General features: G+C 42.8%; 1 protein-coding gene across 1 annotated transcript in view; it reads left to right on the top strand.

The window, feature by feature from the left end:
• Nucleotides 1–1,592: 1,592 nt before the first annotated feature.
• The window catches only part of LOC101595411 (aldehyde oxidase 4), a 67,144-nt gene continuing 43,739 nt past the window's right edge, over nt 1,593–24,997 (top strand). The window contains exons 1-8 of the mRNA XM_004653588.2: nt 1,593–1,646; nt 5,399–5,456; nt 6,537–6,633; nt 11,048–11,156; nt 13,313–13,439; nt 18,072–18,133; nt 21,401–21,484; nt 24,034–24,114. Of these exons, the coding sequence (XP_004653645.2) occupies nt 1,593–1,646; nt 5,399–5,456; nt 6,537–6,633; nt 11,048–11,156; nt 13,313–13,439; nt 18,072–18,133; nt 21,401–21,484; nt 24,034–24,114 (672 nt within the window). The remainder of the gene's footprint in view (nt 1,647–5,398; nt 5,457–6,536; nt 6,634–11,047; nt 11,157–13,312; nt 13,440–18,071; nt 18,134–21,400; nt 21,485–24,033; nt 24,115–24,997) is intronic.

Raw genomic sequence — 24,997 nt, 5'->3', positions numbered from 1 at the left:
CTCACTCTGCTCAAGACAGAAAGCAAAGACAGCACCCCCAAGAGTCTAGCAGCCACTCCCCATCCCCATATCTGCATGTTTGTTTAAGGCATCTCAAACTTAATGTGCCCAGGTAAGACTTCAAAGTCGCTTTCAGCTTGGCCCCACGACTTCGCTTCACTCTCTCATGCATACATCACATCCAGTCTGTGGCGCCCTTGGTCCCTCCCCACCTCCCCCTCTCACGTAGTCCACGCCCCCCAACGTCTTTGCTGGCCCTCTGATGACCTGTAACTCTGGCTCGCACCTGCCCCAGTTCCTTCATTCTCCATAATAAATAACTAAAACAACTTGACAAAACCTCGACGCCAATCCCACCAAGCTCAACTCCAATCCCACCACCAACTTCTCACCCTGTTGGGAACCTCAAGACACCCCCTCCACAGTGTTGGGACTCTACAGAGCCTGGTGTGGGCTCCACCTCAGCCTCGGGTCCCACCAGGCTTCCTCGGCAGCTAGGAACGAGGTTTAAAACTGTCAACTCCAGAGCAATCCTGAGGGTCGTTGGCTGTGTGATATTGGAAGAGTTGCTTAAAGTCTCAGTGCCTCTGTTTCCTCATCTGGAAAGTGAAGATGAGGAGGAGGAAGAGAATAGTTCCTGAGCTACTGTAAGATCAAAGAAGCTCCAGTCCATGATAACCGCCTACAACCCACGGCAGGCCTCTATGCATGCGAACAACTTAAAAGAATTTGGTGTCCTGGGTACCTGGATAGCTCAGTCAGATCAGCATCGAGACTCTTGAACTCTTAAAACAATTTCATGCCTTGGACCCTCACAGGCGGGGAGGAGGGAGAGGGAGCAGCAAAGATGAAGACAGGAGAATGTATCTGAAAGTTGTTACAATCAAATTTTAAAGACACAGTTGAAGTCTTTCATGAAATGTGTAGTAGAACCTTCCTTTACACTTAAACATAGGAAAAGCTGGAGAAGGGATTTGTCTCCTTAGTGCAGACATCACAGTACTGATAATAGCTAGATTGGGGAGGTGGGGTTCGAGGTAGAGTCTCACTGTAGCCCAGACTGACTTGGAACTCACTCTGTAGTCCCAGGCTGGCTTTGAACTCACAGTGATCCTCCTACCTCTGCCTCCCCATTTCTGGGATTAAAGGCGTGTACCGCAACCACCTCTGGCTTTATATCTTAGTATTAAAATCATAATGGTCTGTTAAAAACTTACTTTTCACTTGTTAGTGGCTGACTTTAAAACCATAACTGGGGAAACCAGTCTTGGATTTCAGTGGGGACACATAAAGAGGCTGACTTGAGTCACTCATGCCAAAGTAAGGCACAGGAGCTGTTGGAACACCTGTGGGCCAGGCGGGGGAAAGCCCTGGTTGGCATGGTGAAAGCTCTAGTTGGCAAGGCACTGGTTGGTGTTCCTCTGAGTGCAACGTGACTATAAATCACACCTTGTCAGTCTGCGCTGTCAGTTTGGGCTTTCCCAGGGTCCTACAGGCATCCAAGGGATTGCTCTAGCCCATCCACCTGAAAACAAATCTCTCTCCAGGGGGGGCATCTGTTTCATTTGGTTGTGTTGTTTGACTTTGATACAATGCCTTCTGCTTCCAATTCGGATGAGCTGATATTTTTTGTGAATGGAAGAAAGGTAAGTTCATGACATAACTAATATGAATTTTTCACATAAGGGATAAAAGCCAATCTTTGTTCCACTATATGTTTTATTTAGTTAACCTCTCTGTTGTCTTTTTCAAGTCATATATAGTAATATGAACTGGCTCACATTTTAGTGTCAGATCACTAAAGCATGAAGCCATCTGCTTGCTTCATATTTTTCTTTGGGAACCAGGAAAAAAGTCTCTTCTGTTACATTGTAATGAGAGTCAGATCCTGTAGCATGGCTTCATTGTGGAAGACTGTCATCGCACTGTGTTTGGATATTAATCTACTGGAGTTACTAGTGGGAGTGTGTGTGTGTGTGTGTGTGTGTGTGTGTGTCATGAAGGGTAATTAAGAGCAAATGATATTTTCTCTGCCTAACCCATCAACCCGGAGGCAGGAGCACCCTGCCTGGGCTGTGCAGCCAGGAAGCCGCTTCCTTCTACATCCTCACACAACCCTGAGAGCTGATCTCAACCCTGAGCTTCATAAACAAATGAGCACATGGGAACTTTAGAGTCAGAATGCATATTTGTTTGGGGAAAATAGAAAAAAAAACTAGTAAAATAAAATAAAATGCATTAAGAAGCATCTTGTTATATAGTTCTTTTGCTTCTCGCTCCTGTTCAGCTGGATTGCTGGTGTTTTTGTGGACAGAAGAAATGAAATTTCCAGAAAAGTGAAAATTTTAGCAATCCTCCCTGCCAGATAGCAAGAAAATGGAATTTATGGGAAACCTGTGAACTTAACATGAAATGGAAAAGAAAAGAGCAGAATACCTCACATGCACACAGTCTACATTTAGCAAATCAGGAATGACCTGAAGCCAGAAAAATAATCAGAAAAATAATTGTGGTTTGCAACAATCTAAAAGCCAAGGAATTTTCTGTGTGTGAAGAAATGGTCTACCCTGCTTTGCCTTTGTTGATGGCAAAAAAAAAAAAAAAAAAAAAAAAAAAAAATTGTCCTATAGTTGTTAGCATGGTCAGGTTTCTAGTCGTTTTTGAATTCAAAACCAGCAGTTGTTGGTTTTAGCCCTTTGTATCCTACAGTTTTCTAGGACAAGTTACAGATGTCAAAGAGCTGGAGAGATGGCTTAGTAGTTAAGGTATTTGCCTACAAAACCTAAGGACCCAGGTTCAATTTCCAAGGACCCGTGTAAGCCAGATGCACAAAGTGGCACATGCATCTGGAGTTTATTTGTAGTGGTTGGAGGCTCTGGCGAGCCTTCTCTCTTTCTCTCTCATAAATAAAATATCAAAAAAGGAGGGACTAGAGAGATGGCTTAGTGGTTAAACACTTGCCTATGAAGCCTAAGTACCCCCACTCAAAGCTTGATTCCCCAGGACCCACATAAGCCAGATGCACAAGATGGCACATGCGTCTGGAGTTCATTTGCAATGGCTAGAGGTCCTGGCAAACCCATTCTCTCTCTAGCTATCTGTCTCTTTCTCTGTGTCTGTTGCTCTCAAATAAATAAGTAAAATAAAAATATTTTTAAATATATCAAAAAAATTTAAGGTGGGGGGAGTACATATAACTGAAAATGTTATTGTAGTTCTTTCCTTGAGACCTGAACACAAGGAAACCAAGGCACACCTTCCATCATGGCACACCACCTCACCCCATGCCCAAGGCTCCTTGCTCATTTCCTACTATTAGAGATTTTTTTTTCCTACTTTTGATCCCCTGTATCCTCTTCCCCATATGATTTCACTCTTGTATACATTCATATCTCTGAGCTTTCCATCTACTTCCCATGTGCCCATGCAGAAGTACAGAATGTCTGTGTGTGAATGAATGTGTGGATTCTGGACAAAGGCTGGGGACATCTGCCAATCTCTTTGTTGGTTTTCTGACTCAGCACTGGTTTTGAGATCTGCGCCTATTGCTCTTTGAAAACCTGTCTCCTACTTCCCACCTGCACAGCTCTCCAAAGGGTGCCTATTCTTCATTGGGTTTACCCCAGTGATGGGGCCCCGGGCTGCTTTCAGTTCCCCACATACTCCCACCAGCACCACCACTTGCAAGGGACTCTGAAACCACAGCAAGATGATTTCCTAAGTTCGGCCAGGAGGCTTCCCAGAATGCGGTACAATTCACATTTCCCAGAATACGTGGCATAATGAACTCTGCTCCCTTGAAGAGATAAGGTTGTTGGCAGTTGCTGCAGTCACTTTCTACATTTTCCTATTCTCCCAGATATAAAGTGTCATCTTGGTGTCGGTTTTTTAAAAAATATTTTATTTTTTTATTTATTTATTTGAGAAAGGCAGAGAGAGAGAGAGAGCTCGTACAAGATTGAGATTACTAGGGTCTTCAGTCACTTCAAATGAATTCTATTGTTCCTCTTGTGCATCTGGCTTACATGGGTCCTGGAGAATCGAACCTGGGTCCTCTGGCTTTGCAGGCAAGCGCCTTAATCACTGAACCATCTCTCTAACCCTCGGTGTTGGTTTTGTTGGCATATCTGATCACTAATGAACTTGCTCCACTTTTCAAATGCTTAATGAAAGTAGGTGTATTTCCTCACATAGTTGTTGCAATGTTTATTTTATGTTGCTGGGAAGGCTGTCAGAATTACAGATGGCAGCCTCAAATTTCTCAGCCAAATCTTGCCCTTCTTGGTTTTTTGTTTTTTGTTTGTTTGGAACCTAGTCATGTTTATTTTATGCTTTCTGGCCCTGAGACAGCCATGACTAAAGGGGAAAACAGTAAACTAGGGTGGGGATCCAAGTCTTGAATTTCATCAGGCTTTGTTCTCCTGAATGTATGGGGGAGAAAGTATAAAGTTCTGGCCCATTGCTGTCCCTCACCTCCACCTTGGAAATAATCCCGCAGGCTCAGTTATGCTGTTCAAGAACATATGACTCGGAGGCCTTTTGCCTTTGTGTGCCCTGCATGGAATCCCCTTCACATGCCAAGGTTCAGAGTGTGGGTGCTGGGCTTGTCTCTAGATTCAGAAATCTTCTAAGAAGACTTGGAAATAAGAGGCACGGGGTGAATAAATCATGTGGTTTGTCTTCTTCAAAGGTGATAAGAATCAGGAAAAACTCTAGCCAGGCATGGTGGCGCACGCCTTTAATCCCAGCACTCGGGAGGCAGAGGTAGAAGGATTGCCGTGAGTTTGAGGCCAGCCTGAGACTACACAGTGAATTCCAAGTCAGCCTGGGCTAGAGTGAGACCCTATCTTGAAAAACCATTTAAAAAAAGAACCTTCTAGTGAGGTGCTTCTTGTCCATGTAAGTTACTTCCTCTTGCCTGGCGGTCCCAGGGAAGGGACTGACTGTTTTCCTCCAAAATCAGGGGGCAGCGGCTTTCACTGCTTATGCTGGTTTTGATCTCATAGCAGTAACAAGTGGAGCTCAGAAGAGGGGTACAGCTATGGCTAATGTCCCTCTTTCTCTCATACATTGGTGAAGCAGGGAAACAAAACCCCTAGTTTGAGCAAAATCCTCTCTGCCTCACCTTTTCTGACTTTTTGTGGCTCACATGGCATCTACATTATCTGCTCCTCATCCAGTCCTTGCCAGGGAAGTCGGGACTCAATGACTGTCGTAGATAGCAGAAAATTCAGACAGTGAGATCAATCTTCACTATTTAACTTTGGTTCCAGGCATTACGAAGGGATTTCTTTGCTACTTTTTCCCTCTGTCAAGACCCATGCCTCAGAAGAGCCTAGATTGCTGGAACACAGTGATAATATGGCCCTACAACCCTCTCCTTTGTTTCACAATGCAGGTTATAGAGAAGCATGCCGATCCTGAAGTGAATCTACTATTCTACCTGAGGAAGGTCCATATCCTTTTACTGCACTGCAAAGTACAGTGTCCACATGCCAACAGCACCAGGAAAGTCACCTGCATTTCATAAGTACTGTGTGTCCTGTATGTGGAGTCTAGTTGAAGTTCATACAATGTACATGTGGCCCATGCTTTCCTTGTTGTAATTTATTTACCTGAGCAAAAGCGAAAGAACCACTAATGAACGATGAGTGTGCTCACCTTGGAAAGAAGTTTGTGATTCCTGAGCCCCATGGTCTCCCCAGGATGACTCATACTTAGGAGCACTAATATGAACATGTTGAGCCAAACTTATGTCCCTAAACATTCAGGATGCATGTCATTTTTTTGGTTGCTTTCATTTTTATGAGGCAGAGTCTAAGTCTTGTAGTCCAAGCCAGCTTGGAACGCCCTGTATAACTCAGGGTGGCCCCCAAATTCTTAGCAATCCTCCTGCCTCAGCCTCCCAAGTGCTACCATTAAAATGGAAGCCATCAATGCCCAGAATCTTGTTGGTTCTTTTTTCCTTGTTTTGTTTTGTAGTGTTAGGGATCAAACACAAGGCTTAACAATTGCTAGGCAAGCAATCTGTAACCCTAAATCTCCAACATATCACTTTATTATGTTTCTAACTGAATTGTTTTTTTTTTTTTAACTCCTTTTATTTATTTGCAAGCAGAGAGACAAAGATAAAAGAAAGAGAGGGGCAGGGGAGAGAAAAGGGGGTGTGCCAGGGCCTCAGCCACTCTAAATAAACTCCAGACGCTTCTGCCACTTTGTGCCTCTGTAAATAGGTACTGGGAAATCAAACCCAAGTCTTTAGCCTTTGCAAGCAAGTGTTTTAACTGCTAAGCCATCTCCCCAGTCTGAATTGAAAATTTTTATATTCAGAAATGCCCCTGGACCCAAGGTGCTCAGAAAGCTCATATGGATTTCCAAGGACCCCTCCTCACTTTCCTCAACTGGCTCAGGTATTAGCAGTACATTAATCATTCATTCTCTAAGCAAGAAACTGTGGCAAACTTGATATAAGACTCAAAGAAATGTCACAACTAAAGCATCCTGGGTCCCCTTTTCCTTGACTCCCTTCCTTCCAGTCCGCCTTACAGGCACTAAATATGGCTGTGGGGGAGGAGGCTGCGGTGCCTGCACGGTGATGGTGTCACGATATGATCCCAAGAACAAGAAGATCCGGTATCCTTTGTGTTGGCCTAGCAGTGCACTAGGCATAGCTGGAAAGAAGAAGCCCCCCTGAAGGCCTCACTTTCCCTGTGACCGTGAATCCAAGTGTGTGTCATGTTCGCACTGCCTCCAAATCTTTCCCTACGTGTTCTGTTCAGCCACAATTATTTGTCCTGTTGTCCAGCTCTTGTGGCTCTGGTCTTTATTGCTTCATTATTACTTTTTTATCTGAGAGAGAGAATCGCCACACCAGGGCCTCTAGCCACTGCAGCAAAACTCCAGACGTGTGCACCATCCTGTGCCCATGTTTGGCCTTGTATCACTTTGTGAACCTGGCTTACGTGGGACCTGGGGAGTCAAACATGAGTCCTTAGGCTCAGCAGGCAAGTGCCTTAACTGCTAAGCCGCCTGTCTAGTCCTCCCTTTGTTTTTGAACAGGAGACTTCAGAGTAAGTGTCAGAAAAAAAAAATGCTTAGTACAAAGAAGCTAGTCATGGTGGAAGATTAGGACTTGATAGCAGTTTGCCCAGAAGGTCTGAGTGATTCTTCAACCCAAGCTTCATGATTTAGCAAGCATTGCCTTGACCTGAAAAGGCAGCCCTGCTCTGACTGAATGTAGAGCTGAAGTAGTTGTCTAGCATGATTGCCTAGGTTTGCCTTTGGTGACTGGTTGGTGCCATTCACAGATGATAGAACTTAAAAAAGAAAGTGGCAGGCTGGAGAAGATGACTTAGCAGTTAAGGCATTTGCCTGCAAAGCCAAAGCATCCTGGTTCGACTCCCCAGGACCCATGTAAGCCAGATGCACAAGGGGGTGCATACATCTGGAGTTCATTTGCAGTAGCTGGAGGCCCTAGCATGCCCCCCCCCTCTCTTTCTTTTTCTCTGTCTCCCTCTTCCTTTCCCTTAATTAAATAAATAAGTAATTTTTTTTAAATGAACACATCTTTAAAAAGAAAAGAAAGTGGCAAAGAGAGGAAAATGTTGAGCTTAGCTTGGAACACATCACTTTCAGGGTAATTATGGAATACCGAAGGGGATTATCCAATAAGCATTTAGATATACAGTTTTGTTGCTTAGAGAAGAGGTCTCATCTGGAGATACAATTTATTAGATGTGGTCAACATAGGCAACAACATATTTATGAAATAACTAGCATTTGTCAAATGCCTCCTGCATTCTAGGCACCATTCGAAGCAGCTGACATATATTGTTTTAAATGTTTTATTTTATTTTAAAGAGAACGAGGCATATAGAGACAGAATGATGGCACCAGGGCCTTTAGCCACTGCAAACAAACTCCAGACACATGCGCCACCTTGTGCATCTGGCTTACGTGGGGCTGGGGAATCGAACCTGGGTCCTCTGGCTTTACAGGCAAGTGTCTTAACTGCTAAGCCATTTCTCCAGACCATATATAGGCATATTTAGTTCCGCAAGCAACCTTAAGATAGGCATGCCTCTCACCCACACTTACAAAATGAGAGACAAAACTGAGGCAAAGAAAGTTAAGTACTTTGCTCAAGATTTCCTGGGTCACTTGGCAGTGAGTACAGATTCGGTGAGGCCATCGGAGACAGCAGGAACTTGAATAGAGCACAGAAGTAGAATGCTGTCAGAAGACAGAGGGAAATGGACACAGAAAGACACCCCACAAAGGAGAAGGAAAGGGAGCAGCATCCAGAGCTGAAGCGAGAATATCAAGAGAAGAAAGTTTCAAGAAGGTGCAAGTAGTCACGAGTATGAAACACCAGGGTGTGGCCAGGGCTTCAGGCTGCCAGGACAATGTCAGCAGAGAGATGGGGCTGGAAGGTAAGGCCAGATGGCATCACGATGACTGGAAGGCAAGGAAGTGTGAACAGCCTTTGAAGAAACTTGAATAAGGAAGAGGGTCTGGCGCTGGAGAGGGACGTGGGGCTCTTGATTTTGTTTGCTTGTTTTGTTCTTCACCACAGCAAACACTTGCTTTAGAGTGAAGCAAGGCAGTGGCTAGTAGTTGATGAGAGGCGAAGTCCACGTGGAGAGCAGAGGAAACGGGAGCCAGAGGACAGGGGAAGGACTCTTCGCCCTCTGGGTCTTCAGTAGTGGTAGGCGGATGCCTAGTGTTGGGCACTGGAGGCAGGACTGAGGCAAAAGGGAGAGCGAGAGAAGGTCAAGAGAAAGCAAAGCTCAAGAGGGAGAGGGTGAAAGAACATAGAAAAACAAAACTGTGTCTATTTGCCCTTGTGTCCCGGGTCTGCCCTAGCGATTGGGGTTCCTTGCCAGTCCACTGTGTGGCTTCCAGAGGGCTCTGATGATTCAAAGGGAAGGTAGCACCAAGAGCAGCATCCACACCCTCAGCCTGGGTAGGAGAGTCATCCTCAGGGAAGGCGACTATTTCCCACGCCTGCCTAAGCACCTAAAGCTCAATGCCAAATCTCCCTAACGAAGTCTGGGCTCCATTCTCAACCAGTGAGATGAATCTAGTGCTAATCATATCTTCTATGCCATGAAAACAGACACTCATGTGGGAGAGATGGTTGAGACAAGGGCCTAAAATCTGCCTTCTGGGCTGGAGACATGGCTTAGCAATTAAGGCGCTTGTCTGTGAAGCCTTAGGACCAAGATTCTATTCCCCAGCACCCATATAAGCCAAATACACATGGTGGCACACGCATATGCAGTTTGTTTGCAGTGGCTAGAGGCCCTAGCATGCCCATTCTCTCTCTCTAAAATAAATAAATAAAAATAATTTTTTTTAAAAAAAACTGCCTTCTAAATGTGGGTGTAAGCCAAGTATTATAATGCATCCCAGCACTTGAGAGGCTGAGGAAGGAGGAGGAGTTCAACCAGCCTAGGTTACATAGTATATTCCAGTCTGTCCCCCCACAAAAAAGGGGAGGGCTGGAGAGATGGCTTAGCAGTTAAGAGCTTGCCTGTGAAGCCTAAGGACCCCGGTTCGAGGCTCGATTCTCCAGGACCCACATTAGCCAGATGAACAGGGGGGCTCACGCATCTGGAGTTCGTGTGCAGTGGCTGGAAGCCCTGGCGTGCCCATTCTCAATCTCTCTCTCTCTCTCGTTCTGTGACTCTCAAATAAATAAATAAAAATGAATAAAACTATTTTAAAAAGGGGGGAAAGGGAGAGGACTAGAGATTGGCTCAGTGGTTAAAGGCACATTGTTTGTAAAGCTTGACAGCCAGTTTGATTCCCCAGTACTACGTAAAGCCAGATGCACAAAGTGGCATATGTATCTGGAGTTTGTTTGCAGTGGCAGAAATCCCTCATACTCCCATATTCATTCTCTCTCTCCCTCTCAAATAAATATTTTTTTTTAAAAAAAGAAGAGGAACAGAAAATAAAGAAGGAAAGGAGAAAAAAGGAAGGAAATAAAAGGACAGAATTAAGGAAGGACTGAAATCATCTGAGATTTAAAAGTGACTGATCTCAACCCAGAGATTCTGATTTAATTGGGCTAGAATACAAGAACATTAATATTTTAGAAACTTCCCACAACTGAGAATCACTAGGCTAAACTACCCAATGATTGTTCACATAAATCCAGTTTATCATGTTCTGGCTTTGCTAGTTACTCTGGTCACTGTGAGCAAACTAGCTGACAGAAACAACTTAAGTAAGGGAAGAAAAGATTAGTTTGGCTCATGGTTTTCAAAGAGCTCCCAATCCAGGGAAGGCATGGCCTTAGTTGTGGGAACAGGTAACAAGTCTGTTCACATCATGGTGGGCCTGAAGACATCACAGACGAAACCAGGGGCCAGGCTGGCATCTACGAGGCCCATTCCCCTGACCTGCTCCTGCCAGCCGGGCCCCGCCTCCTAAAGGCTTTACAGCCTGACAAAAGAATGCCACCAGCTAGGCAACCAGCATGCAAAATGTGAGCCTATGAGGGACATTTCCAAACCATGATACTTCTTTACCCTAGAGGGAAAAAAAACGGTAAAAACAATAATGAGCAAAACAAGGGTCTCCTGGAAGTCTGATATGAAAATATTCTTTTGTTTTCCTTTCCATTCTGCCATTCTTCACTTGTCACATGTAAGTTCTTTATTGAAATTTTATAGCTAGTCTGGTCTATGCTCAGGGAGATGCAGTCTTCTCACTCAGCTGGACTGAAGTGGCTCCTCAGATTTCGTCATACACTTGTCGTGATTGCAGTATGTTCTCTTTTTTTTTTTTTTTTTATTTATTTGAGAGCGACAGACACAGAGAGAAAGACAGATAGAGGGAGAGAGAGAGAATGGGCGCGCCAGGGCTTCCAGCCTCTGCAAACGAACTCCAGACGCGTGCGCCCCCTTGCGCATCTGGCTAACGTGGGACCTGGGGAACCGAGCCTCGAACTGGGGTCCTTAGGCTTCACAGGCAAGCACTTAACCACTAAGCCATCTCTCCAGCCCCAGTATGTTCTCTTAACACAAGCCCATCACAGCCACTACCCAGCAACAGCGTGCCTGGTGCCCATCTGCTCTCTGCATGGGGCAGCCATCACCACCGTAGAGGGTGTGGGAAGCATTAAAACCAGGATTCATCCTGTGCAGGTGAGAGCACGATGTGAGGGGGACCTCAGGCTTGTAGGGGCATCCCCAGTAGTCTGATATGTCCCTAGTCACTCTCTAACTTTGAAAGACTTTGTGCTTTTATTTTTTTATGTAAGATTCCATGCTTTGTAGTTAGGAATCTTTTCAGAGTTATCTTCAAGGTGATTTCATTGATTTTTAAATATATTTTAACTCCAAGAGACCTTCTCAGTTTCATCCTTGTTATAAACTAAAAAGGAAAGTCCAGAGAGATGACTTACTGGTTAAGGTACTTGCCTTCTAAACCCAAGCACCCATGTTCAACTTTTCAAATCCCACATAGGCTAGACGCACAGGAGGTACACAAGGTCACACAAGGTGGCCCAAGCCTCTGGAGATCAATTGCAGTGGCTGAGGCCCTGGTGTGCCAATTCTCTTTCTCTCTTCCTCTAATTAAAAAAAAAAAAAAAAAACTAAAGGAAGACAAGTCCAGTCTGACATGAGAAGAAAATGAGACAGGAAATGAAGTTTAGACAAGATTCAAGCTCCTCCCTCCTCATATTTCAGACCTAATGGAACTCTGATCATGAGTTCAATTATGTGTTAGGAATGTTCCAGAAATGTCATGGAAGTGCATGGCAAGTAGTGATACACACTGATATAATGAAATAAAGCTACAGAGACAAGGCAATTACGAAAGCTTAGAGAACTACTTGAAGAAATGGTGATGTTTTTATATGCCAGAGTAGAAACTTATGCTGATAGGAGTTTTAAAGGCAGTGTGCAGCAAAGGAAAGACGTGGAGTCTTGACACTCCTCTAGAAAGGCTGGCTAGAACACAAGCTTGTTAGCCTTGGTGGACACCTGTGAATGGTGCATGTCTTTTGGTCATGAACTTAAATTACCTTGTGCTGTCTTTAAGATCTTATCCCACACTTGGTTCCTTGCCTTAATTACTCAAGCACTTCCTGATGCAAGGTAGAGTTCTTCCTCTCCAGTCTTGACAGACTGGTTCAAGATTTGCTCAGTAGTGCCCCAGAGCAGGCTTGTTCTGGCTTGTGAAAGCTCATTGTAAAATATGCAAGGATTCCGCAAGCCAGTCTTTAAACACATCCATCATTAAATTAAACTTTGCATACATGTACAGTTCCTTGATTTATCCCAGCCATGGTGGTAGATGTATGTGTACAATGAAAAGGGGAAAATAAGAGGCACATGGAGGCTCTCCCTGCCACACTCAGCCTGGCTTACACGGACCATCCAAAACGGCCACATAGAAATGGACCCAACACAACCATGCCGTCCCCAAGACCAAGGCTGGCATTCATGGCTCCCAGCTGCAGCTTTATGCCATAGGGTTGTTGCATGGGGAAAACTGTTCTTTCTCCCTATTTTTTCATTGTTTAGTTTGTCAATGGATAGCACTGAAGATGTATAAATTCCATGTGTGACCAGCCCAATCAATAGCAATTAATTTTAAAGCATGCATATAGACTGTCACTTAATACATCAAAAACTCGATAATATACACAGAAAACAGGGGTGGAAATGCCTTTCCAGAAACTATGCTAAATGCTGTGCACACATTCATTCATTTATAACCATTCGGTAAAGCACATGCCGTTATTACCCTAATTTGAAGATAAAGAAATGTTTAACAGGGGCTGGAGAAATGGTTCCGTGGTTAAAAGTTGCCTGTTTGCAAAGCCTGACAGCTTGAGTTCTGTTCCCTAGTGTCCACGTGAAGCTACATGTACAAAGTGGCGCGCCTGGAATTCCTTTGCAGTGGCAGAGGCCCTGGCATGCCATACTCCCTCTCTCCTCACCCCTTCATAAGTAAATACAAACTATTTAAGAGAAATGTCAAATGAGACATCCAAAGTGACAGGATACATGAGCTGTAGGAAGAAGAAACGCTCACATGAGAATGGCTCCAAGGCATTTTATTTCTCTACACTTTCCATTCCACAAATAAGGAAACTGGGCTCCAGAGGGAACTGATTTAATTCCTGTTAGTAACAATTCTTCTTTCTTGAGGGCAAAAATGATATGCATCTGACTTCAAGTTTTATTTGGGGGGGGCAGTCATCTGGGAAAGGCTGAGCTACGTGTTTCACCTCTGGTTGGAGTGCAAAGCAGAGGAATGCCAGGTGTAACTGTGTGCCAATGTCTCCCAGGAACGGCTTGCCAAGTGTCATGGCACGCAGTGTGGCTTCTGCAGCCCAGGCATGGTGATGTCCATCTACACACTGCTCAGGAACCACCCTGAGCCCACCCCTGAACAGATCACCGAAGCCCTTGGAGGTGAGCTTTAAACTTGACCCTGAGCAGGCAGGACACAGGATGGGAAGTGCTCAGGAACCTAAAAATGGCTCCCTAGCCAGCCTCCTAAGATCTTTCCAGAAAGAGCTGTGTTCATTTTGGCAGCAGTAGTGCCAAGAGCTGGGGCAATGTTGGTTTCATCACAGGCCTGAAGCTTTTTGTTAGCTTGGCAAGGGTACTTCAGTGGGCCGCCTCTAACACAGTCTTTTCCAAATGTGGAAATGGGCAGGGTGGAAGAAGAAGATTCTGCCATCTGGATTTGAATTAATCTGACTGAATCATCCATCAGCATTGTTTACTGACACTGACTTTGCCAAGGAGAGACTCTCAGATACTCCACAGCTTTATGTCCTGACTGGCTCTTCATCAGATGATAACCAGTTGTTGTAATCAAAGTTACCAATTCAATCTATGGAAACATAGCTATCAAATTTAAGTGAGAAATTGCAACTGTCTATCCAAGAAAGCATATTAACAAATGCAGTTTTCTACCACAAATCCACCAAGCTACTGTACTACACAGAGACCCTGTCTCCAAAAAAAAAAAATCAAATGTATAGTTAGTATAAGCATATAATTTCTAAAATGCACAAAGTAGCATGAATCACTGTTTCATGTAATTTAGACTTTTCCCTTCAAGACTAGGAGAATTAAAATTTTGAATTCCATCCTTTGTTTTATAATTAGAAGAAATTCACTAATGGGTAAAATTATCTTTCTTCAGTAGAACTTGAAGAGTTGGCACTGATTCTGTGACCAAAACAGACAGACAAAACTGATCCTGGCTCACACTAAACTTGAATGTGTGCTTTATCTCTCTTTTTAGCAGAAAGAAAGTATTAATTGTCTCTCAAATACTTCTATCTCATGCCTTTTAATTATGGTCTAGGAGTCATGTCTCCTTCCCTCCATTCTAAAGATGAATTCTAAATTCACATCCTTTAATGATAGTTTCCCTTTTAGCAATCATTATTGTGTATGCAGTTTCTTCTTGGAATGTTCTTATGCTACTAAAAAGGAAGGAGTGTACTCGTAACCTGAGTTTCCACATGACTCACTGGTATGTTTCCACACACTTTTCACTTGTCACTAGTTATCATTAGAAGGATGCTATGAATGAAAACATGAATATTCTAGGGGGTTGTTGGTTTGTTTCAAGGCAAGGATTCACACTAGCCCAAGCAGACCTGGATCTCACTCTGTAGCCTCAAAATGACTCAAACTCACCAAGGTCTTCGTAACCCAGCCTCCCAAGTACTAGGTCTAAAGGTGTGGGCCACCACACCCAGCTGAAAACTTGTGAATATTAGAAGAAAATTTCTTATTCTTTTCAAAAACAAACCTGGACAAAACCCAGTTATGATATAAAGACACAGAATAAAACTAAGGAAAATTTCAATTTAAGTATAGCTGGCATATAGATATTTCTTAATATTTTCTCTTACCACTCAACAATACCTTCTTCACTCAAAATTGTTCACTTTCTGATTGTGCTATTAAAACTTTGACCTGTGGCTTCAATTAGTGTTAACCAAACCCGTGTGGATTAAGGAACCAGTAGTCCTTTCTTCAGTGAAAGGACAGGTAGTGAGTCATCAACACCTTTAAAAATGAGGAATTTAGGGATTTTTCCAGTTTTTGTTGGTTTAACTATGTGTAGACAGTCATAGAAAGAGGTATTATTGCTGAGGCTGGAGAGGTGGTCCTTCCTTGCAAAGCCTAATGGCCTGGGTTTGATTCCCCAGTACCCACATAAGCCAGATGCACAAAATGGAACATTCATCTAGAGTTCATTTGCATGGCAAGAAGCCCTGGAGCATCCATTCATATTCTCTCTTTCTCTCTCTATCTCTATGTCTATGTCTATCTCTATCTCTATCTATATCTCTCCCCTCCCCCTGCAAACAAATTTTTTAAAAAATTTACAAAGAAAGACGGATCATTTCCTTCTGGATTCTGTGCCTGTAATTCACATGACAACCATCAGGATGGAAATACTGTCATCAATTAGCAGCTGAGGGCATCAGTGGCAGAGTGCTTGCTTAGCATGCATGAGGCTCTGGATTCCGTCCTCAACATTGGAGAAAAAAAGAAAGAAGAGGAGAGGGGAGGGGCGGGGAAGAGAATGAAAGGAAGAGGAGACCTGTTAAATTTGGCTAAATACAGACAACTTGGGCTGGAGAGATAGCTTAGTAGTTAAGGCACTTGCCTAAATACAGACAACTTAAAGAGAATACTTGTGCCTTTTCTAGGATTATAAATGTTAGCCACACTAACAACATATATCTCCATAGCCTAAGAAAAGCAATGATATAAGTTCAAAGAAATGTCATTAGCTAGGTGTGATGGTGCTCACCTGTAATCCAAGTACTTGGAATGCTGAAAGAGGAACATTGCTAGTTCAAAGCCAAACTGTACTACACAGAGACCCTGTCTCCAAAAAAAATAAATAAATAAAATGTACAGTTAGTATAAGCATATAATTTCTAAAATGCACAAAGTAGCATAAATCACTGTTTCATGTAATTTAGTCTTTTCCCTTCAAGACTAGGAGAATTAAAAATTTGAATTCCATCCTTTGTTTTAGAATTAGAAGAAATTCACTAATGGGTAAAATTATCTTTCTTCAGTAGAACTTGAAGAGTTGGCACTGATTCTGTGACCAAAACAGACAAAACTGATCCTGGCTCACACTAAACTTGAATGTGTGCTTTATCTCTTTTTTTAGCAGAAAGAAAGTATTAATTGTCTCTCAGATACTTCTATCTCATGCCTTTTAATTATGGTCTAGGAGTCATGCCTCCTTCCCTCCATTCTAAAGATGAATTCTAAATTCACATCCTTTAATGATAGTTTCCCTTTTAGCAATCATTATTGTATATGCAGTTTCTTCTTGGACTGTCCTTGTTCTACTAAAAAGGAAGGAGTGTACTTGTAACCTGAGTTTCCACATGACTCACTGGTATGTTTCCACACACTTTTCTTCTAGGTGTTCAAACATGCCCTATCTTCACATGCACATTGTTTCAGAATATTTTTAACTATAATTGAACTTAATAATTGGAGATAAGATTTTTTTTGAGGCAAGCCCAACAGAGAATGAGAGTGAGGAAGGAAAGAATTGGCATGCCAGGGCCTCCAGCCACTGTAATGGCACTCCAGATGTGTGCACATGAAACCTTGCATATGAGTCACTTTGTGCATCTGGCTTACATGGGATCTGGAGAGTTGAACATGGGTCCTTAGGCTTCACAGGCAAACACATTAACTGCTAAGCTATCTCTCCAGCCTGAGATAAGCTTTTTAGTATGAAAAAGCATGTTCTAGAAATTGCTCAAAATTTAAAAGACAAAGAAAATCTTATGTATGATTCTGCTGCCAACAGACAACCACTGTCAAATGCTTTCTTTTAAAAATATATATATTTATTTGAGACAGAGAGAGAAGAGAATAAAGGAGAGGGAGAGAGGGAGGGAGGGAGAGAGCAAAAGAGAATGGGCATGCCAGGGCTTCATACCACTACAAACAAACTCCAGATGCATGCACTACCTTGTGCATCTGGCTTATGTGGGTACTAGGGAATCAAACCTAGGTCCTTAGGCTTTGCAGGCAAGTGCTTTAACCACTAAGCCATCTCTCCAGCCCAATACTTCCTTATTCATTCCATCTTTTACATTGTTTGTTGAGTTTCAGTACTTGCAACTATTATATTTGTATTTTTATATTGCATTACAATTTTAACAGCATAAAAACTTCCCCATGTTATTAAGACCTTTTCATAAATATCCTTCATACAGGTTGCAAACTTTGCATATAGGTTTTCAAAGATAATGGTTTCCTTCACCCTTTCTACCATATATTAGAAATGCTGACTGACTAAAATAACACTAGCTACTTAGCTACTAAAAGACATAGACTTTGCTTTTCTGTGTGGTTCGGTGACCTCCAACCCTTGCCTCTTCAGAAGCTTACAATCCAAGAAGGAAAGTAAGTTTCACCCACAAGTGACCCAGCACACTTGGGTGACAAGTCAATATCATGCTTTAGGTAGCCGGTGACACATGTGGCTGGAGTAATCCCAGGAGAACAGTGACTGGGAAGAATGACCCTGTGTTGATCAGCTTTCCATTACTATGACCAAGTGCCTGATATAATTTATAAAGAGAAAGGGTTTACTTTGGCACACAGTTTTTGAGGTTACAGTCTGTGATCTCTTGACCTCATTACTTGGGACCCAAAGTGGGGCTGTGCATCACACTGGAAGCATGTGACCAAGCAAGGCTGCTCACCTCACAGCTATGGAGAAAAGAAGAAGAGACAGTAGAACCCCACCGTCGTTTTCAAGGACACATCTCAAATGACCTGAGGACCTTCCACTAGGCCCCACCTCCTGAGGGCTCCATCACCTATCAAAACTATCAGCCTCAGGATCAGGCCTTTAATACACGGGCCTTTGAGGGATGTAATTGCATTTTTTTCCCCAAAGAATCTTTCTGGATTTAGGTACCAGAAAAGAATCTAGTTACTAAAATAGATATTCCACTGAAAATATTAAGCACACATATGCAAAATACTTCTATAGCATACCTCAAAACCTTATTCCTTATTAATCAGGTAATTTGTGCCGATGTACCGGATATCGACCAATTGTGGAAAGTGGGAAAACATTCTGTGTGGTAAGTAAAATAATACACATATCAATATATGTGTGTTTATCCATTCGGTTGACCTAGTGTTTTAATGAACTTTCACATAAAATAGGCTATTGAAATCAACATATTATATATATATATATATATATATATATATATATATATATAATATATAAAATATATGTAATGTATTATATATATATTATATTATATTATATATATTATAATAATTATAATAATATATTAGATATAATATATTATATATGTATATAAATAATTTTTTTAAAAAATCTGTATTAAAGTGTAGCAAAACTAGGAAATGTCAATTCCTTTGTTGTGAATACCAAGGTGCCTATATCTAAATTCCTTACTGAGTTAAAAGTTTAAAGTGCCAGCTACCACCTTACAGTAGTTCCTACATGCCAGATGCTGTATGGAGTTCCTCACAGTTCAGTCTAGCTAACTTGTTTGGGATGGGTTTTATTATCCCATTTTAATTGATTATACTGGGATAATACATGACACCAGGAACTAGACTCAGGCCTCCTTGATTTCACATATGAAGCAATTATCTCCAGATTGTCACACATCCTGTGGTGGTATTCACTGAAAAGGTTAAAAAAAAAAAAAAAAAAAAAGAATGATAAGTGAAGCTAGGCAGGAGTGCCACAAGCTGGAGGCCAGATTGAGGTACATAGTGAGTTTCAAGTCAGTCTGGGCTACAGTGTGAGACACTGTTTCATTTTTTAAAAAAAGGAAGAAAGAAAGAGAAAGAGAGAGAGAGGGAGGGAGGGGAAGAAAGAAAGAAGGAAGGAAGGAAGGAAGGAAGGAAGGAAGGAAGGAAGGAAGGAAGGAAGGAAGGAAAGAAAGAAAGAAAGATGGAGAGAAACTGGGTGTGATGGTGTACACCTTTAATCTCAGCACTTGGGCAGCACAGGTAGGAGGATCGCTATGAGTTCAAGGCCAACCTGAGACTACATACTGAATTCAAGGTCAACCTGAGCTAGACCGTGACCCTACCTCAAAAAGAAAAGGAGAAACAAAGGGGTAGGAGAAGGCAATGGAGAGGGAAGGGAAAAGAAGGAAGGAAGGAAGGAAGGAAGGAAGGAGGGAGGGAGGGACGGAGGGAGGGAGGGAGGGAGGGAAGGAAGGAAGGAAGGAAGGAAGGAAGGAAGGAAGGAAGGAAGGAAGGAAGGAAGGAAGGAAGGAAAAAAGAGAAAGGGAGGGAGGGAAGCTGGGGAGATGAGTCAGTGAGTAAGAGTACTTCCTGTGAAAGCAGGAGGGCCTGAGTTCAATCCCCAGTGCCACATAAAACAGCTAGACATTAAGCCTGATACCCCAGGGTTCAATTCCCCAGTATCCATGTAAAGCCAGATGCACAAAGTAGCACATGTGTCTGGAGTTTGCAATGGCAAGAAGTCCTGGAGCAATCATCCCCACCATTTGCAAATAAGTGAAAATATTTTTTAAAAGCTGGACATGGCCACACATGCCTATAACCCCAGTGCTAAGCAAGGTGGAACAGGAGAATCGCTGGGACTTGTTGGTTAGCTAATCTAACTAAAACATGGGGGCTCCAGGTTGGGCGAAATACTGTCTCAGGGAAATAATGCATAACAATAAAAGGCAGCCAATATCCTCCTTTGGCCTCCACAAATGTGCGCATGGGATATGTGAGCCTGTACACACATGTTCCCGTGTCACATGCACACAAATATGCACACATGCTACACACATACACAAAAAAAGAAAGAAGAGAGGGAGGAAAGGAAAAAATAATAAAAGAAAAGTAAAATAGGTATGACAGTGGGTAATGGTGACAGTAACTGACAAATGGATTCAGGCCAAAAACACTACCAATGTCCTGCTCCTAACGTCTTAAAAATTAAGACTAAATGGTTTGGTCTTTGAATCATCCAAATAATTCACAATGACTCCAATAATATACAAATAAATTTGACGGTTTGCCTTGTTTATATTTGTGTGTAGATGTTTTTATATTATTGAACACTTTTCTTCATTTATGAGAGAGAAGGAGAGAGAAAGAGAGGGAGGGAGGGAGGGAGGAAAGGAGAGAGAAAGAGAGAGGTGCACCAGGACCTCTTGCTGCTGGAAACAAATTCCAGGCATATTTGCTACTTAGTACATCTTGCTTTATGTGGGTACTGGGGAATGGAACCTGGACAATCAGCCTTTATAATAACTGACTTTAATCACTTGGCCATCTCCCCAGCCCACATACAAAGAATTTTAAAAGCATTTTGTCTTCTCAGGATGTCATTAAAGATTCATGGTGGGACTGGAGAGATGGCTTAGCGGTTAAGGCATTTGCCTACAAAGCCAAAGGACCCTGGTTCGATCCCCCAGAACCCACATAAACCAGATGCACAAGGGGGCGCATGCATCTGGAGTTCATTTGCAGTGGCTGGAGGCCTAGTGCATCCATTCTCTCTCCCTCTCCCTCTCCCTCTCTCTCTCTCTCTCTCTCTCTCTCTCTCTCTCCTTTTCTCTATCTCTTTCTCAAATAAATAAATAAATAAAATTTTAATAAAAGACTCATGTTTATCACTCTCACTGCTAAGAAAAGAAAAGCAATCCACTTGGATTGATGGCCACAGCTTACTATCCTCCAAGTATCTCACTTCCACTGAGAAGCCTCAACTGACTAATCCCAGGGACTCTAACTCTGAGCCTAGACAGACACTGTTTGCAAGTCTCCACTGGTAACATGGTTGCACACTCCCTATGCTTTTCTCTAATTGTTCAGTAGCTGGATAGCTTGCCACCTACCCTTCCAGGAATTCAGATAGAGGGTTTTGTTCTCTGTGGTGCTGGGGCTCTAACCCAGGGCCTTGCACATACAAGGCAAGTGCCACACCACTAAGCTATGTCCCCAGCGCTCTTTCCTTTTTCTTTCTTTCTTCCTTCCTTTCTTTTTTCTTCTCTCTTTCTTTCCTTCTTTTCTTTTTCTTTGTGAGCCAATGGCCCACGTTGGCCCTCATACTTTATTATAACTAAAGCTGACCTTCCTACTTCTACCTCCCAGGTCTTATTATTTATTTTTGTGAACACTTTTTGCTCCAAACTATGAGCTCTCTCTTCTCAGAATTGTAGACCAATAACAAGACTGAGGCAAATGGCTCAGGGACCTTCATTCCCTTCGGCTGAGCATAGAAGTGGAAGATCCAAGAGTGCATCTCACTCCTTTGGCAGATTGCAGGGTCAGGATCTCATGTGGAGTGTTTAAAGAACCAACTAGTGAAGTTGACTTAAACTGCATTACTTCCTAAGGAATCTACAATTTGCCAAATGAAAGGGTCAGGAAAGTGCTGCATGGATGAAGATGAGAGCTCTCTCGTGAGTGGAGAGGAAAAGGTAAGTGTTTGGTTTTCTATTTCAGTTGGGGTTGACACAAACACAAGAAACACTGACATAGATTCCAGTGTATCAGAGTTCTCTATTCTTGTCCATGAATAAAGGGCAAAAGAAGAGAATTGGGGTCATCAAAAGCCTTAAAGAACTCCAGAAAGGAGAAGGGAGGCCTGTGACATCCATGAGGCTGGCCACACAACCCACATGCCTCTGGAAACATGGACACTCTATGCCTTAGTCTGGGCATCCCAGGGCCCCAAACAGCACTAAGAGAGCTGTGAGCTCATGTTATAACAATGGTGCAGAGGGACAAAGCACAATTTCTGACACAGAAGGAGAAAGTCCAGACCTGTGGTGGTTTGAATAGAATAGATGGCCCCAATATATTCAGTTGTTTATTTGTTTGTAGTTTGCATCTGCTGCCACCTGGCTGGAGGCAGTGTCACTGGGTGGATCTTAAGGTGTGATGGTGGGTTTCAGATTTCAATCTAAAGATATGCCAAGTGTGCCTAGCTGAAGTTCCTAGCTGAAGTATGCTGTGGCTTTTGACCTTTAGGCTTGTATTTCTCTCTCTCTCCACTTGGTCCTGTGAAGGCAGGCCAGCTTCTTCTGCCATTTATGGAACTTCCCCCTGGACCTGTAGGCTTCAATTAATATCCCTTCCTCCATAACTGTTCCTGGTCTGGAAGTTTATCTCAGCGAACCTGAATCTATCTGCTATAGAATTTGGTACCAGAAGTGAGGTAAGATGAACCTGACCATGTGGATGCTGATCTTTTGGAACCTTTGTTTTGGAGGAATAGGCATGGACTTGGTGCTTGCAAATGAAGATGCCTTCTGGAGTGGTAAGCCAAGTTTTATGGACTATTATGATGAGAGTTTGAGAATTCTAAGTGTAGACAATATTGAACTTCAAGGCTTGGCTTAGGAGATTTCTTAGGGGAAGGAAAGACTTCAGAGGACTTTGTTGGAACTGGGCTACTGGCATAAGGGCTGGCTGTATCCTGATGCCCAGGCCCAGAGAGTTTGATCAAGGTTAAATTTGTAATGGACTGATGTGCTTGGCTAAAGATATTGGACTGAGAGATTTAAGATTTTAAGCTGGAAAACCTCAAGCAAGTTAAAATTACAGGCACTGAGACTGGTTTTAGGTTACTGAATCTGCTATTGTCAAACACATTAGCAATCTTAAAGGAAGATGATCCAATTGTTTTACCATGGAAAGGATGCCTGAGGAAAGACTATCATAGAAATGCAAACACTTTTGGAAAGAGTTGACTGGAGAAGGAACCTGCTTTTCAAGGTTATGATTTATTTTGTCTGTGAATTAAGAATATGGCTGTGTCCTTCACACCTGGTGTTGGTTTCAGAAGCATGAAAATGCGAGGAGTGGTCATGAATTGCACATGCTTCCAGGAGCTGCCACTGAGATGCAGCATGAGGTAGGGCCTGATGCCCTGATAGGCTGAAAGAGCCTTTGGAAAATGTGAGGCGTGGTCATGAATTGCACATGGTTCCAGGAGTTGCTGCTGAGATGCAGCATGAGGCAGGGCATGATGCCCTGATAGGCTGAAAGAGCCCTTGTAAGATGGACTGTGGTTTGCTTGAAGACCTCAAGATGTTTTGGATATACCAGGACTATGCAAGGGCTACCATAGAGTGCACTGTTAGCCTAAGATAGAAGGGTTTCCTGGCTACTCTGCCCAGCTGGAGGGGCAGAATTGGAAAATCTGGAGACTGTCGGTCTTTGGTTGTATTGGACTTGAACTGCAGAAGTTTGATGTTTGTTTGATGGTGGGTAAATTTGCATTGTTTTAGTCTCTCCTTTCTATGCCTTATACAGTTGAAAATGTTTACTCTGTGCCTTTATATGTTAGAAATGTTTAACTTGTTTGATTTTACAGGTCTTAATATCTTAAGTTGATCAAGACTGTGGGGAGTTTTGAAATTGAACTGAGTACAATTTACAATATGTGATGGTTATAAATATATTGGGGGCTAGGGGCAGAATGTGGTGATTTGAAGAGAATAGGTGTCCCCCAATATATTCAGTTGTTTATTTGTTTGTAGTTTGCATCTGCTGCCACCTGGCTGGAGGCAGTGTCACTGGGTGGATCTTAAGGTGTGATGGTGGGTTTCAGATTTCAATCTAAAGATATGCAAAGGGTGCCTAGCAGGAGTTCTTGAAGTGTGCTATGCTGTGTGCTTTTTGTTTTTTGGCTTGTGCCTCTCCCTCTCTCTCTGCTTGGTCCTGTGAAGGCAGGCCAGCATCTGTAGGCTTCACTAAATATCCCTTCCTCCATAACTGTGCCTGGTCTGGAAGTTTATCTCAGTGAACCTGAAGCTGTCTGCTATAAGACCCAATATACATGCTGAGGAAACCATCCTATGGTCCTGCTGGGAAGGGTTACATTCTGGGTGTCCTGTGGAGTTGGTACCTCATTTTAGAGGAATCAGACAGAGGTGCTGTGTCTGAATTCTCACACTTAAATATTCCTGTGCCTCTTTCTGTAACTCTGAATTTCCATTTGTGTTTTGTCTTGTTTTGTTAGATGTGCACAAAACTGTATAATGAAGATGAATTCCAGCCCTTGGATCCATCCCAGGAACCTATATTTCCTCCTGAACTGATAGTAAGATGCTGTACTTTGGTTATTTGATCACACGATGTAGTATATGCCGTTTTGGATTACTCAAGGGAATCACCACACTCTAGATATTAAAAGTTGGAAGTGTGTCCACCATGATAATGGAGCAATACCCCATTTTAGAGACTTGTTCAGGCTCTGCAGTAGCTAATTGAAGCAGTCATCTTGGAAGAGAGGTACTGCCAGGGCCTCCGAAGCACTCTGGTTGAACCCCATCAGCTGAAAATCCTGAGGTCAGAGTGTAGATGACACACAGTCTCACAGCTACACTGTGAGCTACCTTAAAGGCAATATGCAAAGCCAGTCAAGAGTGACATGATACTTAGAACAATGGGATTGCACTGTTTTTGCAGTTAACCTCTAGTTTAGCTCAGGCAGGAAGAAGAAGAGAAGGAATGATGTAAGTAGTATGGTATGTCTACATTCACACTCCACAACTACGCATTGGAGAAAGCACGAGAGAGCAGTGCAAGTCCCATTGACTTCTCAGAAGCTCTCAGCCCTGTGCACCCCTCAGAGTCTGAGAACTCAGACACCTGACTATAAATGCACTATTTAAAAGTGCATTGTGTAAACATAGATCTATGTAGATTAATTATAGATATATGTAGAGTTGTAGCCGGGTGTGGTGGTGCATGCCTTTAATCCCAGCACTCAGGAGGCAGAGGTAGAAGGATCACTGTGAGTTCAAGGCCACCCTGAGACTACATAGTGAATTCCAGGTCAGCTTGAGCTAGAGTGAGACCCTACCTTGAAAAAGAAAAGGGGGGTTATAAAAACTCCATTCATACACTACACCTGCTAAGTATTTAAGGGATATTTTCTAAGAAAAACTTTGCTTATAAGAAATTTTTGTCCTAATCCCCAA

This window comes from Jaculus jaculus, chromosome 4, assembly GCF_020740685.1.
Source record: "Jaculus jaculus isolate mJacJac1 chromosome 4, mJacJac1.mat.Y.cur, whole genome shotgun sequence".
Classification (NCBI taxonomy): Eukaryota; Metazoa; Chordata; class Mammalia; order Rodentia; family Dipodidae; genus Jaculus; species Jaculus jaculus.
The sequence above is the reverse complement of the archived record's forward strand: the minus strand, read 5'-3'. Positions and strand labels throughout refer to the sequence as shown.